General features: G+C 44.3%; 2 protein-coding genes across 2 annotated transcripts in view; one reads left to right on the forward strand and one right to left on the reverse strand.

Annotated features, from left to right (window-relative positions):
• The window catches only part of tmem222b (transmembrane protein 222b), a 538,745-nt gene that overhangs the window by 37,482 nt on the left and 483,008 nt on the right, over positions 1-18,255 (forward strand). The gene's annotated exons all lie outside the window — the stretch shown is intronic.
• The window catches only part of arid1ab (AT rich interactive domain 1Ab (SWI-like)), a 53,724-nt gene continuing 43,400 nt past the window's right edge, over positions 7,932-18,255 (reverse strand). Inside the window, exons 8-20 of the mRNA XM_051955208.1 lie at positions 17,728-18,028; positions 16,977-17,122; positions 16,740-16,837; positions 16,439-16,648; positions 16,110-16,314; positions 14,041-14,173; positions 13,519-13,694; positions 13,306-13,435; positions 13,091-13,210; positions 12,823-12,919; positions 11,784-12,603; positions 11,425-11,555; positions 7,932-11,312 (exon numbers count right to left, since the gene is read on the reverse strand). Of these exons, the coding sequence (XP_051811168.1) occupies positions 9,384-11,312; positions 11,425-11,555; positions 11,784-12,603; positions 12,823-12,919; positions 13,091-13,210; positions 13,306-13,435; positions 13,519-13,694; positions 14,041-14,173; positions 16,110-16,314; positions 16,439-16,648; positions 16,740-16,837; positions 16,977-17,122; positions 17,728-18,028 (4,496 nt within the window). The 3' untranslated portion in view covers positions 7,932-9,383. The remainder of the gene's footprint in view (positions 11,313-11,424; positions 11,556-11,783; positions 12,604-12,822; positions 12,920-13,090; positions 13,211-13,305; positions 13,436-13,518; positions 13,695-14,040; positions 14,174-16,109; positions 16,315-16,438; positions 16,649-16,739; positions 16,838-16,976; positions 17,123-17,727; positions 18,029-18,255) is intronic.

The following is an 18,255-nucleotide window of genomic DNA, read 5'->3' on the forward strand; positions in this document are numbered from 1 at the left end:
CTGTGCAGTCCCTACCGTAAATCAATCAGCCCACAATTACTACAATTCTACAATGTATGTCTCTTTCCTTTGCCTTGTGTGTAAGTGGTCACCCAGGCAAATTCACATTTTCCATGAAAACTCACACTTTTGTGCTAACAAAATTGCACAAAGATTTTCTAATCATCAATTATCCTTTCAACGCTATTAGCTAACACAATGTAGCATTAGAACACAGGAGTGATGGTTGTTGGAAATGTTCCTCTGTACCCCTATGGAGATATTCCATTAAAAATCAGCTGTTTCCAGCTAGAATACTCATTCACCACATCAACAATGTCTCGGCTGTATTTCTGATTCATTTAATGTTATATTCACAGAAAAAACAGCTTCTCTTTCCAAAATGAGGACATTTCTAATTGACCCCAAACTTGTGAACGGTAGTGTCTATATACTGTATAAAGTGAAACCAGGCACAAGCTATTCTTTTATGTAAAAAATTAAATCCACAATAATATTCAGACGTGTAAAATTAGCTACCATATTCCATTACTATTATATGTTGAAAAATTACAAATAAATTTATAGAAAAAAATCCCTCATTTGAAAAGAAAAATCTGTGATGTAACTGTGAAACAATGTAACCAGATCACTGGATTCAACTAGCAACAGAAACAGGCATGAAATAAGAAATGAAACTGCATCATACCAGTGACATACCAACATTAGCAAACACTTGTCTCTTCTTGACTAAATACTCAAGTGATTCTGGAAAGACAAACTTTAAAAAATACATTCACATGTGATAATTAACCACTTAGAACAATTTCTCAGTTCCTGTTTCTGAGCTGATGCGTTCCATTTCCAGGGACCTTTACTACGTTTAAATCAACACTTGACATGGAGAAAAAACAGTTATCAAGCATTCCTGTCAACTTAAATTCAACGTGTTGTTTTTGTTTTCCTGGTACAAACGCTTTCAGAGATTTTAAGCAAAGCTGTACAAAAAAATGTCGCAGGAAAACATTGGTTTAGTTCTGGAGTTCAGGGGTTGATTGAAATTGAGCCCTGTTCTGTTGATGCCACGGCTTTTTGTCCATAGGTGCAATGTTTAGCTTTTTACTAAATACTAAATAATAAGTATGGATGTCTGAGACAGTAACTGGTGAATGCATTCTGACATGAGGAATGTTTTTTTTCCACCCAGAATTTGAATGTCAATCTACTGTATCAGCCTTTAGTAAATTCTGAAAAAACAAACAACAAACAAACAAAAATACACATAAATGAATGAATGAACGAAAAATGCTTTTAAACTAATTTATTGTAAGTTAAAGTAAAAGTATATACAGAGTTGTTTTTAAGTCAAATATTCAATTCAGTTTGAATATTTACTGATGTGTTCCCTTCTATTTCTGACTTCTCCAATAACTTTTTTTCTCTTACTTATGTAAATGTGAAGGAGTCATTTGCATGTATGAAAAATTACACCCAAAAAGCTTGGAATTTTGTCCGGAGATTTTATATATCTCTGTAATATAAATCTGTTTATTTATTTATGAACGAAATATCTGGATTTTCAAACTAGTGACATAAGTTTCCAGCGATGTGGACATTTACCAGTCAGGATGATCCCAATATATGACGATATGAAGATGTTATAGGAAATGTTTTTATTGTTGTTTTTCTTTTAACTTTGACCCATGATAGAGACAAAAATCTGACTAAATTAGCATCATTGATTAAAAAAACCCAGAATAGCTGTTAAAACTGAGTCCATATAATGTGGCTACAGTTTGACTCAACTCACTTTAAAGCCTGAAGCCCATAATTGGTCACATCAGGCATGACTCTCATTTGAGAAGTTCTTCTTGCCAAATTGTTTGTCTCTTAAGACACAGGTATCTGTAAAAGTGTACCGTGCTGCTCTGAACAGATGAGGGCGCCATGCATCCAGACTGAAGAAGAGCCAGCTGAAGATAAAGATAAAATACATACTGTGTACAAATGTGAGTAAATACGGAATTAAATTAAACTGACGTGGAAAATATGACGCATATGTTCAGCTCATGAACACACAGCCTTTAAAACCTCATAACCTCGTTCTAACAGCGTATTTAATACGCTGCATGTGGACATGTATTGCTTGTGGTATTAGATCCAGTGGATGTGAGATTCATTTATGACCAACGAAGTGCAAATCTTGGCCATCACCAATACCTGACTCACGCTGAAATCAATTTGTGAGCATATGAGTATTGGTAATGTTCCAGTGAACCCCTGACACAACATCCTCTGTGATCAATGCTGCCAGGACTACAGTATGCTGGAAGTGTTTCTGGATGAGTGGGACGGGGCTTTGGGAGATTTGTTAGGTGCTTTGTTGATGTGATTATAACGGCTTGAGAATCTGTTCAGGGACCTGGAAAATCTTTGGCAGAGCGTGTTTACTACTGGCTGTCATGATTGTTTGTCATGGCTCTTTCAAAAATCCATGACAGATGTCTTGAGGCCTCCGTTGGCTTCAGGTGGCGTCGTGAATGAAATTTAAGGCACCGAGTCACGGGTTGGTAAAAAGGAAGCGGTTCTGTGGAGGTTTTAATGCCACCTGAAGTTTAAGAGCTCCTCTTTGTGTAGCCGTGGAGCTGTGGACAGCACCGTGGAGCGTCTGTTAATCACATTTAGGTGCAGGTGCAGATGGTCTTTCACAGCATGTCCTCAGACATAATTCATAAGTGGCTCTATAGATTTGTTTCCCACCTCTAAACACCCAGCAGCTTCCCCGAGAACATACAGCTCTGCATGTCTACCAGATGCCAATTATAATTTACAGAGAGGATGATTTTTTTCAGCGAGCGCAGTGGAAGGGATTCCTCGGCCAACCACCGTCTGACAGGTTCAGTCTGCAGGTTTCATGCACTTCTGGGTCTAGAAACTGCATTTAAGTAAAGTTTCATGATTTCTGTCTCTTTTTACACACAAAACATGATGTGAGTTTACGAGATTTGTGACAGGGTGAAAATCTATCCATCCACTCATTATCTATACATCGCTTAATCCTCATTAGGGTCACAGGGGAGCTGGACCCTAACTGACTTAACCCTCGTGTTGTCCTGCGAGTCAAAATTGACCCATTTTAAAGTTTGAAAATGTGGGAAAAATATATATTTTCACAGTGAAACTTCTGATGCTCACATTTTCAACATTTTTGGGAAATCTTTGAACATTTTTTTGGTGAAAAAAAAAGAAATGTTAAAAATATTTCTTAAGAACTTTCACATAAAAATCGTGACTTGATTTTTTTGTGAATGTTCTTTAAGAAAATATTAGAAGCTTTACTGACATATATCTAATCACTTTAGATATATTTAGGATTTTTTGTAAGATTTTTACAAATTTTTTTTTGAAATATTTACTAGAATTTTCTTGTCAAATTTGGGGGATTTTCTTAAAATAAAATTTTGAAGGGAAACTTTTAAGGAATTATTGGAATTTTCTTCCTGAAGTTTTTTTGGGGGGAAATTTTCAGAAATATGGGGAATTTTTTTACTGAATTTTTGGATTTTTTTTCAGACAAGGAAACAATATTTTTTGGTGCCGTGAATGAGGACAACAGGAGGGTTAAGGTGAAGGCAGGTTTTTGGACTGACTGTGGGAGGAAGCCAGAGAACCTGGAGAAAACCCACGCATGCACAGGGAGAACATTCAAACTCCATGCAGAAAGATCCCAGGAAGGTGAGGACACGAGCCAGGAATCTTCTAGCTAAAAGGCGACAATGCTAACCACCGAGCTAATGTGCAGCCCTTGGGGTGAAAATCTACAACCTAAAATGACATGTAAACAGACTGCCTAGCATGTTTCATTTTCAGTGGTTCACCACCACAGCAGCTCCGTGTTTAAAAGTGTCATTCTGCTGCTTTTTTTTTGCCTGAGTGAGGATTTCCTTTGTAGACCACAATGTCATTTTGATGGCTGTGTCCAGGGCCGGCCGCTGGCATAAACACTCTATGCCGTTGTTTATAGCCACATCCACTAGAGGGGGCCACACCACAATAAGTGTGTGAGTCGCATTTTGTCCCTGTCTTTATTCCAATAAAACATAAATCATCATGGTAACGTATCAATTTAAACTGGCTTATTAGAAAACTATACGGGAAAAATACAGGAAAGAAAAAATAAACCAGCAGTCAGTTGGTGACTCCATGCTTCGTGCGTAAGTTAGGCTACTTTGACACCATGGCACTGTTTCAAACTTGATCGATTACACTGGTCTGGAGAAGCCACAGATGGAAAAGCAGTAGCACTAGAGATGGCATCATGGCTCTAAAAAGGAAGTTCAGGAGTGGGCTGAATATTTGCTGTTAATCATGTGCATGTGTGTTTTAACCCAATTACAAGCTGTGCACGTGATATGGTAGTTGCCCTGAATTGCCACCAAAGTCCTAGGGCTGGCCCTGGCTGTGTCGCCTTCACTGTGAGCTGTGAGGAGTAAGCAGGCTATAGATTCTCTTTGAATCATCTTTTTAAATCAACATTAAACTCAGGGAATTAAAGTACCTCTTTGGTCTCGATTAATCCTGTAACAACACGCCTGTGTAGCAAAGCTGCATCTTCAAGTTTTTTTCCATTACAATACTCCTTTCATGACTTAAAATTGCTTAGATGTAACTCTACACTGTAATTTCCTCTAGAATATGCAGATCTATAAAGATCCTTGCTCCTTTTTCCACCCACCGCTCTCCATTTGCTGCAACTGAAGCACACCAGCTCACCTACAACCCTCCTCAAACACTGTAAAACTACTCCACACTGAACAAAGGGAAGTTGTAACATGGGAGTAATTCAGCCATGCAAGCAACCAACCAATTCTGATGAATAATACTGAAACAGGAAGCTCCACCCTGCAAGCTGGCAGGATCGGTTTCTTCGGTTTGTGACGTGAAAGTCTGTAAGTCCGAATCTGTGTTTTTCAGACTGCATTTTTAGTTCACAAATCAAAAACCTTTCTGTCTCATGCGGTCTTTACACAACCCAAAATGTCAAGTGTACACTTACTAAGAGTGCAGGTGTATAAACATTTTGGCTAAAATCTGCTCTCCAAACCAGGCTTTAGTTCACAACAGTGAACCAAATGAACTGAACAAACATCCACCTCAACTTGAACTGCATTCTGCTGAGTTATTTGCAATAGAAGCACATTCAACATATACATTTTTGACTTGCTACATTATGCTAGTGCAGTCTACTCCCTCCATAATGGCCTATTCTGCTGTGCCATTACCATTACATGACCTCAAGAGAGCGCAATGGGACAAACAATAAAACACCCCTATGGACTGCTGTCAGATGCAGGACTGACAGATGCAAACTAAGCGGAGTTAAAGCCCATGTTTAGTGCACAATGATGCCACAGAGTCTCCTGCCTTACACGGTGCAGTTCTCTCAGGGATCTGTAGGATGTACAGGGAAGCTGCCTTCTGTTCTGGATACAAACTGCACCGTTCTTCCTCTGGATCTCAGCAAAGCAGCAAAGACGGAGCCCTCTAAGCTCCTGCCGAAATCCTCTAAAAGTCAACCTTTTAAGCACAAACTGTCATCACTGCTGTACTCAGAATGTCGGGAAAAAAAAGACTCCGTGTTCAACTTTGAGTTCTCTGTTGATTAAAGGAGCATTCAGGCAATTTTAGGATTCATTTCAGCTTTTGAAAACAGCTGTTTAATATTCTTTGTCATCTGGGTTAACTTAGTTGGGACCTTGCTAAAGATCTAACAAACGACAACAAAAAAAGCGCTACAAAATGGAAGTGTGAGGTTTCAAAATGTGAGCAGAAGACTGGAAGGTAAAATAGACGAAGAGTTCAGTCAAATCTTGTGTCTTGTCCTTGACCTGCATGAAAAATGTCATGATGGCAAGTACAGGTGTGAAGGAGCATCCATAACGGCAGAGGAAAACACAACTACCCAACAACAACAATCAGACTCGGCTCCACAGTCATGTGAGGATGGATGTTGGTGATGTGGGTCTGCCGTTAATGACGCTTTCATAAAGGATGGTCCAGTGTGTCTTCTGCTAAACACTTCAAAAACTTAAAATCTTACCGAGTCTATTTGTCTTGTTTTTAGTCAAAATGTCTCATCCCACTCGATTTAAGATAAATTCATTTAACAAGTGGCATTTCAGCAAGATGGAGGGACTTGTTTTAAGACAATGCATTTTAAATCTCTTGTTAAGTCAAACAATCTTGAAATTATCTTGTTTTGAGTTGAATTTTATAAGAAAACTCAAAATAAGTTTAACCTTCGTGTCATCTGTGGGTCAAAATGTTAAAAATGTTTCTTAAGAACATGCACATAAAAATTCACCAAAATCCAGCGAAATTCGTTGGATTTTGGTAAATTTTTATGTGAATGTTCTTAAAGAAAATATTAGACGTTTTACTGATATATATGTAATCACTTTAGATATTTTTGGAAGATTTTTACTCCTTTTTTTGAAAATATTTACAAGAATTTTCTTGACACATTTGGGGTGTTATTTTAAAATAAAACTTTTAAGGAATTATTGGAGTTTTCTTCCTGAAGATTTTGCAAATTTTCAGAAATTTGGGGAATTTTTTTGCTGATTTAAAAAAAAATTCAGACAAGGAAACAAGTTTTGGTGCTCGTAAATGAGGACAAGAGGGTTAATACATCTCAAATTAGGAGGTTAAATGAAAGCAAAAATCTATTTTTGACTGAAACACTTCATTTTTTTTAGCATGTCTGGCTTATTTTAAGACACCCAAGCTTGATAATCCTGGTAAAATAAAGCTTAAAATAAGTTTCCCCACCTAATTGTCAGATCTCAATATTCTAAATATCACATCATTTACCACATTAACAATGTCTAGACTGTAGTTCTGATTCATTTAATGTTATCTTCATTGAAACAAAAGTGCTTTTCTTTAAAAAAAAAAAAAAAAAAAAGAACATTTCCAAGTACGCCAAACGTTTGAACAGTAGTGAATGAAAGACGCTGCATAAATGTTTGTCTGCATGGATAGACTCATGGAGTTCTCCATGTTACAGTCAGGTTTACTTCAGGAGACCCGCTGCCGTGATACATCTCACCAAGTCTAAACCCTCTTGCTGAAAAGGAAGCAAGGACTTTACTTTGTTTTCATGTCTCTCTTGCAAAAGCGATCTTTATCTCAGTGAGCCTTCCTGAATAAATAAAACTCTACTTAGTAAAACCACATCAAGAAGTGGCAGCAGTCTTTGAAAATTCAGCTGGAGCCACATTTAGCTCATGCCGACCGTGTTTTGTTTTTATGGATGCTATTTTGTCTCTCCATTGAGGACTACAACGGAAATAAATATTTCAAAACTTCATTATGCCGTCTACTGGGGCTAAACTAATAAGCTTTTTTCTTGTGATTCTCTGCCTTCCAGTTCGGCGCTCTGTATTTTTGACAGTCAACTCGATTCTCGTCTCGTGACACAAAAGTGAACGTCAAAGCATCAAATGAAATTAAGAGGAGATATTCTGGAAGGAGTAACAGTTTTTCCACTCTCTGCAAACAAGACTTCCAATCTTATCTGTATGCATGAGGGTGTTCCGCTTGCACATTTCCCGCTAATGCAAATATATATGTAAATATCAGCATGTGCAATCCGGGGACAAGGACAGCCTTGCAACATCGGGGTGAGATGTCAATCAGTGCGGGGATGGAAAACACGACGGCGCATTTGATAAGCGGCACACTCCACAGAGCCGAGGTGAGCTGCGTCTCTGCATCCATGTGTAAATATCCAAACAGTCAGCAAAACACGCTGTACGCTGCTGCAGACGTATCGCACAGTCTCAGCGCAAGTGAAGTGCGAGCCAAATGAAAAATTCAGGACTTTATTTACTGCTGCCTCAACTGTGTGCGAGGGGAATAATAAATAAATCCACAGCAAACGTCTTACGAAGATTTAATGTACATTTATTCTTAACACGTGGAACATATAGTATAAAGATTTCATACTGAATAAATGATATTCATTAAGCCAAAAAAAGGAAAAAAGAGGAATTTACATCAAGTTTTTAGCTACATCATCTGAAATACAAATATGCAGAATCCGCATCACTGGAAAAAAAAAACAAAAACAAACAAAAATTAAAAACAAAATAAACAAAATTAAAACGGTTTCTTCATCAAGGTCTAGTTTGTCATTTATGAAGGAGCTCAAATGGAACCGCAGACGTGATTCTTGTTAATATTCTCTACACCCAGAACCGGAGACAAACTGAAACTTGAAGTTGTGTTTGTTGGAAGGTGGGGGGTGGCGTTGGACAGCAGCTAAACACCCCCCGGAGCGCGATACGAGCAGGGTGAGGCGCCGAAGTAACGGAGAGGGTGGGCGTCAAGTAATCACATGGCGTACTTGATGCAGGGAAACTTGTAATCGTCAAAGATTAAAAATGGTGAAGAGCAACAGAATTTTGAGAAAGAGAGAGAGAAAGAGAAGTGTAATGTACAACATCATATATACACTGCAGCTTGGACTGCATCTAGAGTTGAGGACCAGTCCTAAAGAGGTGACTTTTTTATATAAGGGTCAAGTCATACAATCAAGGGACAAAGAGAAGAGGTCGGGGTGTTGTAGGTTCACCATACTTTGGGGGGAAAGCCGTTTTCTCTCTCGACATTAACTAAAACTGTTTTTAAAAACTACAGTTTGCTGCCAAGCCAGCGTATCTCAGTGTGAAACAGTATTATTACAGTATGTTTACAGTTTTTAAGGTGTACAGTACAGAAAAAAGTCCTACAATCTACTGCACAGGCCTCCCATGACAGATGTCTGTTCACAGCCAATAATGTGGTTCCTGTGGGGCTGAGTATATAGCATCCAAAGTTACAGCAATTATACCACACCACAGTCCGTGAGTCTATGTTGCCTCCAAACATGAACCATAATATTGTTTAGTCTGTGCCCTCTTCCCCCTGCTGACCCCCCGAGGGAGAAAGCGAGCACATGTATCCCCCAAACTCACTGTAAACGAGACAGCAACTTTGGTTACAGTTTTTTTTCTTTTTTTTTTTCTGGAGATTTTTCTTTTCATTAAAAAACAAGTCCTTTCCGCAGGGCAGCGCACTCTGTCCTATGCCTGGGTCCCAGTCTGCTCTTCCTTGCCTGTATCTTTCCATTTCAGACATTTAAAATCCACAGCTACTTCATGATATTCCTTCCTTTAGTGAGAAGCAGGGGTAGAAAGACAGTGGAATCCGAGGTGATTTTGCATAAATTAAAAAAAAAAAAAAAAGGACAGTCAGTTTTGCTCTTTTCACTCACGCGCAACAGACGCACACGCACTCACACAAAAAAAGGGGGTTGAGGGGGAACGGAAAGAGGCGGAGCTGAAACCTCCCCACGGCTGTCATGACTGGCCAATCAGAAACAGTACGTCACAGATTACTTGGGACACCAGGGAGTTCATAAGTGGGGACACTGAGATGTCCAGTAGCCGCGACTCGTACAAAGTGAACTCCGAGTGGTTTTCTTCTACCTTAGCCAAAGCGTGCAGGGCCCGAGCCGCCCGCCGCATCATGTCCACACTAGTAGGCTCAAAATGTGGCCCACTCTGCATTTGTAGCAGGGAGCTCTGGCTCTGCTGGTACTGCGTGGCTGCTAGGCTGTCCTCCAGAAAGCCCAGTAGGTTACCCACACTGCCTTTCTGCACAGCAATAGCCCGCGCAGCCAGACTGTCTCCCTGGGCCAAGTTAGCTAGCAGGACGACCGCCATTTCCCGGCAAACGGCTACCTTGCGCTCGCCCACCAGGCGCACAAGCGAGCCGTAGAGCTTCTCCAAGCGGCTGAACGGTGGCGTTGCCAGAATGAGGTCGACATTGTTGTCCTGGATGCTGAGCTTGCTGAGGGTCTCGAGGACCAGTCTCTGGGGTGAAAGGGAGCCGTGGGGCCCCAGTGTGGGGAAGGGGTCCAAGGCCTCCGCCGAAGGGCAGACAGCCCAGTGGAGCAGGCCATCCAGCAGCGGCAGGCATATACTCTCTGGATAGATAGAAAGGTCCAGCTGGCCTGAGATGTTTGCCAGAGTGACCAAGCAGTTCTCCCTCAACACCTCGAGGCAGTCCCACCACCACTCGTCTCTCTCGCAGCTCACGCCTTCATCCTCCTCCTCCTCCTTCTCGTAGGTAACCGGTGCCTGTTTGCGTTCGGGGTGCCTGTGGTGGAGCAGCACCAGGCGGCCCAACAGCAGCAGCAGGCCTGGGTGTTTCGACATCTCCAAGTCGTTCCCAGGGATGAAGGAGAGGCTCCGCACTATGTTGGAAACGCAGATGCAGCGCCGAGCCAATGAGTCCTGCCAGTCCGACAGAGTGCTGAGCGGCGTCTCATCCTTGCTGTGGGGCTCGTCTTCCAGGATCTTGATGTTGCGGCGGCTCTGGAGGTCAGGGTTGATACTGAACAGGTACTTGCCGTTCTCCTTCTGCTCCTCGGCACCACCACGAACCACTTCCTCTGTGACTGACCCTGGGCGAGCAGATAGTACATCATCAATGGTGGCAGTGACTGGTGCCCCAATGGGAAGAGGAGGAGGGGTCTTCTCCACTGGAGACTTGTGAGGTTCACAAGACTGCAGCTGCTGCACTCGAGCTTTATCCTCTCCATTGGACTTGGATTTCTCGTGGTTTTCTGTTGCCGTTCCAGGCACCTGGACCTTCTTGCGGCTCTCAGTGGCTGCAGGCCGTTTCCTCTGCTTGAGAAGTTCCATTCGGCTCTCAAAGTGGGTCTGGATGTGCTCGGTAGTGTCACCTCCACCAATGCTCCAGTGTATCAGGCCACTGTCAAAGCTCTGCCGCTGCCCAAGTTTAGACAAGTGGTTTACAAGGAAGGGATTCTTCTTCCGCACCACCTTGATGGGAAGTTTATCAAACTTGCTAGCCTGTCTGGGCTTTTCCGAGTGGAGGTTGGGGTCCTGGGAGGACCCTGAGGTAGAGGTATTAGCTTCCTTGACAGAGGACACCCTTTCCTTCTCCTCTTCCTCATCCTCTGATGACTTATCTCTCTGGGAGCTCTCCTCCTCCTCCTCTTTTACACGGACCAGTGAGGAGGTGTCAGGATTGGTCTTGGTTTCCTCTACCTCCTCATCCTCCTCCTCCTCTTCCTCCTCATCTGTGTCCATGTCCTCGCCCTCAGGCATGGGAATTTCATCATCAGAGTCCTCGGCTGCATTGGGGTCTATTAGGGTTCGCTGGCCTGGGTCTCCTACTTCGTACTCCTTTAAGATGCCAAAGATCTCAATGAGGCAGCGTCTGAAGTACTCCACTACCAGCTCCAGGAATCCAGGTAGCTGCAAAATCAAAGAAGAAATTCACCACATCAGTTTTACCCTAAACTCAGCAACACTATTTTGGCATGTTGTCTACAAACAAATGTTGATATATGTGGAGTGTAGAACTTACCTGACATAGGTTAAAAGTGGTAATGCTGTTGTCATCATACAGTAAAATGTTAATGGTGTCCAAGGCCCAGGTGCTTTCAGCTAATAAGCCTGACTTTAGTGACATCATTACTCTCCAAGCCTCAGGAGTGCCTGTGAAGACAACAACAGAATAAATATGAGCCAAAGTGAGCATGATCAGTTATTACAGCTATAAATAACCAGCAAAGGTTCACTGATCTGTATCATTGGCTTGGAGTTATGTTACCTATTCCAAATGCGCAGCTTGTATCTGATAAAGGACTCTAAGACAGTTGCCTGTGCTTTGTTCATTGTCAGTCAACAATACATAGAGCCAAGAATGAAATAAAAATTTCATACCAATGTCTTTCATTGTGAGTCGCCTGCGTGGTTTAAGGTGGGGTTGGGAAGCCTCAACAGAGCCAGGAGGGAAGGCCACATCTCGCCGGATCATGGGTTGCTGCACAGGGACTTGACCAATGTGGGAGGCGGGCACTGGAGGTCCAGCTTTCTGCACCTTACTGCCAGGATGCATTGGGGGATACTTGCTGGGCGACGTCCTGCTCTCCATGGGCCGGGGCATGGGTGCTGGGCTTGACACCTGAGGAATGTGGTTCTGCGAAGTCGGGTAAGTGGAGGGGAGGGGTCTGGTCATGGGAGGTCCAGAGCCAGCAGGGCCAAATGGTGGCTGCCGCTGATTGACGTGGCCAGGCCATTGTCCCTCATGGTTCATGCGCTGATCTGATTGCATCATCTCCTCTGAGCGATTCATGCCGTGGTAACTGGGGCCCTGGCCTGGTACAGGAGGTCCCTGTCGGTTGGGATAGTTGGGGTAGCCCATCTCATTGCGGCCCTGCCACATTGGGCCCTGGGAGCCATCAGGACCTGAAGGCATGGGGCTTGCCATCATCTGGGGAGGCATTGGAGACTGGGAGTTTGGACCCGCAGATGATGGCCCTCTGTCTCGTCCAAAAGGAAAAGGGAACTGGTTCTGTGGGCCTGGTGGCCTGCGGTCCCCTCCAGGGTATGCATTGTACTGATTATACATGTCCTGTTGGCCTTGGGGCCCTGAAGACTGGGGTCCAGGCTGCTGCTGACCACTATAAGGAACGTTATACATTTCTCCCTCATGGCGCTTGGCTGGAGGGCCATACCCTCCATCTACAGGACGCTTGTAGTTCTGGAAGCAGACAACGTTCAGCATTAAACTTAGCAACTGAGAATCCTGATGAAATAATATAAGGAACAGTTAATGCTTCTGGTAAGGTAGAAGGCAGCACAAATAAGAACATTTACTTCTCACAAATAAAATAAAATAAATCTTTGGTTTGTTAATATTAAAAAAACAGGAATCACATCGCAATACGATGACTGCAAATGCTGAACATAATGTTCTCACCGGCTGCTGCTGTGGATACATTCCTGGCTGTTGATTTGTGTATGGGCCACTAGGGGGAGCTCCTTGGCCAGGGTACTGATTTGTATAGGACTCATGTCTGAAAACAAAAACAGAAGTTCACATTTCATCTTTTTGGTAACTACACTGACAATGTTATTATGAAACTCGGACAGTCATACTTCTGTAGCGCACTGGCAAAATGTCATTCAAATGGCAATCGTTTTCTTTTACGCATAATACAGGCCGGTCTGCACTGAATAATACTGACCGTTGCTGTGTTGGAGGACGGCTAGGCGAGTACATCCCGGTGTCAGCTCCAGAAGGCATCATGTTGGGCTGAGGAGCTCCTGGTCCCATGTTGCCGTCAGGGCCCATGCCAGGCTCCTGTCTGTAAGAGCAACAAACAGCGTTCATCAGCTGATCTGACAAAACCAAAATTTTAAAATTACATCAACCTCTTGGAGACGAACATAGCATGTTTACCTTCGGTCGTATCCATATGGGTACTGCTGCCTCTGGCCCATCTGCATGTTGCCCATTGGACCTGGTGGACCTCGGTTATATTGTTCCCCCATTCCACTGTTGGGGCCCGGTGGCATGAACTGTTCTCCAGCTTGAGAAACAAACAAAAAAAGACAATGTTAATTTCTGTTGAACTCCTAAGGCGATTAATTTAGCAGCATGGTCACCGCTCACCTTTCCTCATGCCTCCGAAGGGGTCTTTGTTGGATTCGTAGGGACCCATTCGGCCCATCATCTCTGGGCCACCAATGCCAGGCTGGTAGCTCTGAGAGTTGGGAGTCATAGCATTCCTTCTGGAAAATGCAGGATCTCCGCCATCAGCAAAGGGGTCCTGCAGACTAACACTACTCCTATAGGAGAACAGGAGGCTTGTTAGTGAAATATGGAATTTATACACTATTTATTATTTCATGTCTATTCAGGACTTGAATTTATTCATGTATTACATAATTTGAACAATTTTTAACGCTTTTTTATTACTTAAATTCATTTATACACTTCTTGATAAGTTGGGTGTTTGTGTGTACATCTTAACATGACCTATCATTACATAACTTAATCACATATTTTCCTGTTGTATTCAATTTCTTACTGCAATGATCCGGTTTCACCACATGGATATGTTTCATTTTATTGTGATGACTCTTGATACCAGTTACATCAAAGGAGCATGATACAGTGGCTTCTAAATTGTACCTGACGCCAGGCATTGGAGGCATTTGTGTGTGCGGAGTGGAGGCTGGGGTGGGGGGCTTCAGGTCTCCCCCCTCTGCCATTGAACTACTTGTGGACTGAGGAGTTTGGGGTCCTTGCAGGGATCCAGAGCCAGCTGCAAAGAAGGAAATACACAGTCAGTACCAGGGCCCACGAAACAACCACCAAGCCCTGCGGTTTGTGACACGAAAAGATTCCAGAGAATTCACACAACATCCCTCTCCTCCCTGCCTTCCGTCCAGGAATAAAGGCGAGAGTTGATAGTGAGGTGGGATAGTCTTGTTGATAGGCTGAACACTGCTGGGGGCTTTCAGGAACACATGCTGTTTTTGGCAATCCTAAATCCCATTAAGAAATTCCTGAGCGCTGCACAGAGGAACACAGTTTGTGTCAAGCTGACTGGCTTTCGAGTTCACAGCCAGCGAAAATGTTGAATCCTCTTGCTCATCACAGCATGCCAGCCCCTCCACCCCCACTTCCCATCTCCCTCCTCAACCACCGCTGGGCCCCGGGAGTCACCAGGAAACAATGATCTAAACCCTGACTCTGACAGATTACTGCCTGGCCTGCAGAGACAGGAGACAGCGAGCTGTGTACGTGTGCACAAGAGTGAGTGATAGTTTGTTTTTGTTGTGTGCATGTGACATAGTAGCGCTCATCCTTAACTTCAGCTCAGGACTTCTCACTATTAGCACACCAGTCTGATGAGTCACAGGTTCCCATTCATTAAACTGGCTCACACACACACACACACACACACACACACACACACACACACACACACACACACACAACACCGGGGTCATTGGCAGGTCACACTTATTCACATTTTCTCACATCACCCTCTTGCCTCTCCAGCTCTCACACATACACACACATTAACTGGCTCACCCTCCCCCCTCCTCCCTCTGGGCAGGGATTTCCCTCTGCTAAAGATGAAGGGAGGAAAAGGGAGGGGGAGGATCTCGTAAGGATGTAAAAAACATAGCATGGTAGAAACAGAGTCAGAGACAGAGAGAGAGAGAGAGAGAATCGTGTGACTTTTACACACACATACACACACAAGCCTCTTCCCCCCATTCATCATTTCTGGCTCGGTACTAATCTCCAGGGAGTGTTGCCTCGCCGCTGTAGCCCTGGGCCAGGCACCAGGCAGCGAGGACACGCCACTGACGGGGCATCACTATCGCCAAATCACCTCCTGCCCCACGCCGCCACCGCTTGCCCTCCCCCAACCCTCCCCAGCTCTTCCTTCGTACTAACTAGAGGGCTGATGCCAGCTGACAAGCACCCTGATGTCTCCTGTAACAACACCCCGGCGCTGACTCAGTGCCCCGTGTCTGACAGCCTGGGTCTCGGCCAGGCTGAAGCAGCACGTGGTTGCTTCCTGGTGCGGTTGCTCCTGGCAGCTTTAACAGGAGTCCCTCCAAAACAAACAGCTTCCAAGCGACAACGTGGTCCCGAGACGACCCCTCCCCTTCCCCGCTACACCACCACTTAACTACTGGTAAGACTGACTTCCAGTTCATACACTGACTTTTACCCAACATTCAGAGTTCATTGAAAGATTCAGCATGCAGGTAGCATCGCTTTTAGCACAGAAACCGAAGGGGGAACTCTGAAAGGACAAGTCTGTCGTCATGTCCTGTGCAAATGCCAGAGGATTCCCCAAAGGCACGTGTTCGTGGAACAGTCCAGAGGATACAGTGCACTTCTGTGGCTCACAGCTACACCGCTGTCATTTACAACTTCTCCAATACACACTAAACAGCAGTGATTTATGGAGGACGGCAGCTCCAGCAGAAGATGACAAATGATGGTCTGTGATCGGCTTTTAACATTGCAATTAATGGGATACAATAAAATACACGAGTTTATAGGCAGATGATGTGAGGCAAATAGAGCAGGGAGGCTGTGATGAATGGCATAGAGTTCACACTGCACCCAAGGAACAAAGCTAGAACTAAAATGAGCTTATGTCCATCCAAGTGTAGTTTAAATCAATAGAGGAAATAGATGGCGAGTAGGTGTAGAAGGACGGCAGCAGTCACCTGGGCTAGGAGGCTGGATCTTGGGCTGGTTCTTTTTGGTGTCCGTGTTGAAGAAGTCCGGGGGCGGGTCCTCGCCACGCTCGATCTTGCACTCGAAGGCGTACAAACATTGGATGTACTGTTTCTTGAGCGAGCTGGCTGCACTGCTCGACGTGCCCACATTCAGGTTGGTGGCCAGTTCCCTCCATTTCTTGTTCTTGTTGACCTGGTGGGCGAAAGAGGAAGGAGGAGGCTGAGAAAGCTGCACACAAGAGCCTCGGAAGAATTACAGAGACAACTCTTCTGATCTCAGACATTCACACCAAATTCAGGTATAACACCAGACACACCTGGGTGAGGCCTCCGATCTCTTTGACGGATATGTAGAGTCTGAAGAGATCGAGAGGTTTGCGACCCACAGCGGGCAAATTGTTCATGCCCATGGCTTTCTCCTCAGCGAAGGCCAGGTATCGGTCCACCCACATCTTCCTCTCTGGCTCTGGCCCAAGCTCATACAGACGGGTGATCTTCTCATTGGTGATGGTGGAAGAGCTCGACTTCTGTAGGACGAGAGAAGGAGGAAAACTGTGAGATGGAAAAACGGATGTAAGACAAAACAAGCATCATATCCTCTGGATCCTGCACTTTTACCTTTTTGGATTCAGGCTTGGGAGTGCCATCCACTTTGTTGTTCATCTTCTGGGCAGGGTTAATTTTGTCCATGCCAAACTCAGAACTGGGAGCCATTCCTGGGTGTTTAGTAGTAATAAGAGGAGGGTATAAAAATAAAAGATTACCAGTCTATAAAACCATTTTATGGACAAAGCTTATAGGCCCACACTAGTGCTTCAACCACCTGATCAGGCTTGAGGTGTAACTTCTACTCACCGGGGGTGTTGTTGGCCATGTTTGCTCCCATTGGATAAGGCCCTGGCCCTCCCTGGTTCATCATACCGTGCATGCTGTTCATGCCTGGACCATATGGAGAGCCTGCTCCCATCATGCCCTGGGACATGTTAGGGTAGCCAGGTGGCCTGGAGAAGAGAGTGTATCTTTAGATGGAGAAATCTAAGAAACAACTAGCTAATGAAAGTATGTTATGATAAAACAGAAATAAAGACTTAATTCCGTCATTTTCTTTCTGGTTAATGCTGTCACAAATCTACGCCTGTTCTGTGTTGTGTTCAGTGTCTAGCATATTTTGTGGGAAATATCCATTTACGTCATATGATTATAGCAATTGCCAAGCCCACGAGTGCTGCTCTGTAGGCTGAGCTGGCACCCTTGATTGGGAGAGATGTGATTCACTGATCGCAGAGACTATTTCCTCTTCTCTCATTCTCTCCATTTTTTCCCTTTTCTCCCATAGATAAGTGTTTGGTCTACTGCCATCAACTCTGGAGCACACTCAGGCACCAAAACACACAACACACCGGATTGCACGTGGAAAGAACCAATCATTTTTCTCAGTCACACAACCAGCACATACAAGCAAGGACACACATACTCAGTTAAAAGATGAGAACAACTCTCCAAGCTCGAGACTCTCAATGCAATGAGTTGTACTGACCCTCAACTGTCAACTGCTCCCTCATGTCTCATTGAGACACTGATGCAGCCAGCAGCTGTAAGCACCCACCTGTTGTGTATCGAGTTTGTGGGTCCGTGGTGCATGGATGGGCCACCGTCCTTCCTGTTCATGCCTGGAGGGGGACACATGCCAGACCCCACCTGAGGAGGCATGCCACCCATGTTAGGGGCCATGCCGGGACCGTAGGGCCGAGCACCCATCTGCCCAGGACCTATTCTGCCAGGTGGAATGCTTCCATAGGGGCCTCCACTGCCCTGCCCAGGCATGGGATTCATGGAGCCGCCCATGCCAGGGCCACTGGGGTAGTTGGCGTTGGGCATCCCTGTGTAGCCAGGCTGTCTTGGATAACCTATAGGTGTTACAGATCGACACTTACACTCGTATATCATGGTTCTATTAAAGTGCTGCACTGATAGGGTTCATCGCGTCCTACTGTGTTCCAGCCTAAAACAGAGAAATCTTCTACTCATTTCTCCTAACGAGATAAAGAGTTTCTCCAGTCCAGCTCTAAATTTACCTCTTTGCTGCCTGTTCTGACAAGCAGCCTGATGAAGCGGGCTTTATCTGGCCCCCGCT

This window comes from Acanthochromis polyacanthus, chromosome 11, assembly GCF_021347895.1.
Source record: "Acanthochromis polyacanthus isolate Apoly-LR-REF ecotype Palm Island chromosome 11, KAUST_Apoly_ChrSc, whole genome shotgun sequence".
NCBI lineage: Eukaryota > Metazoa > Chordata > Actinopteri > Pomacentridae > Acanthochromis > Acanthochromis polyacanthus.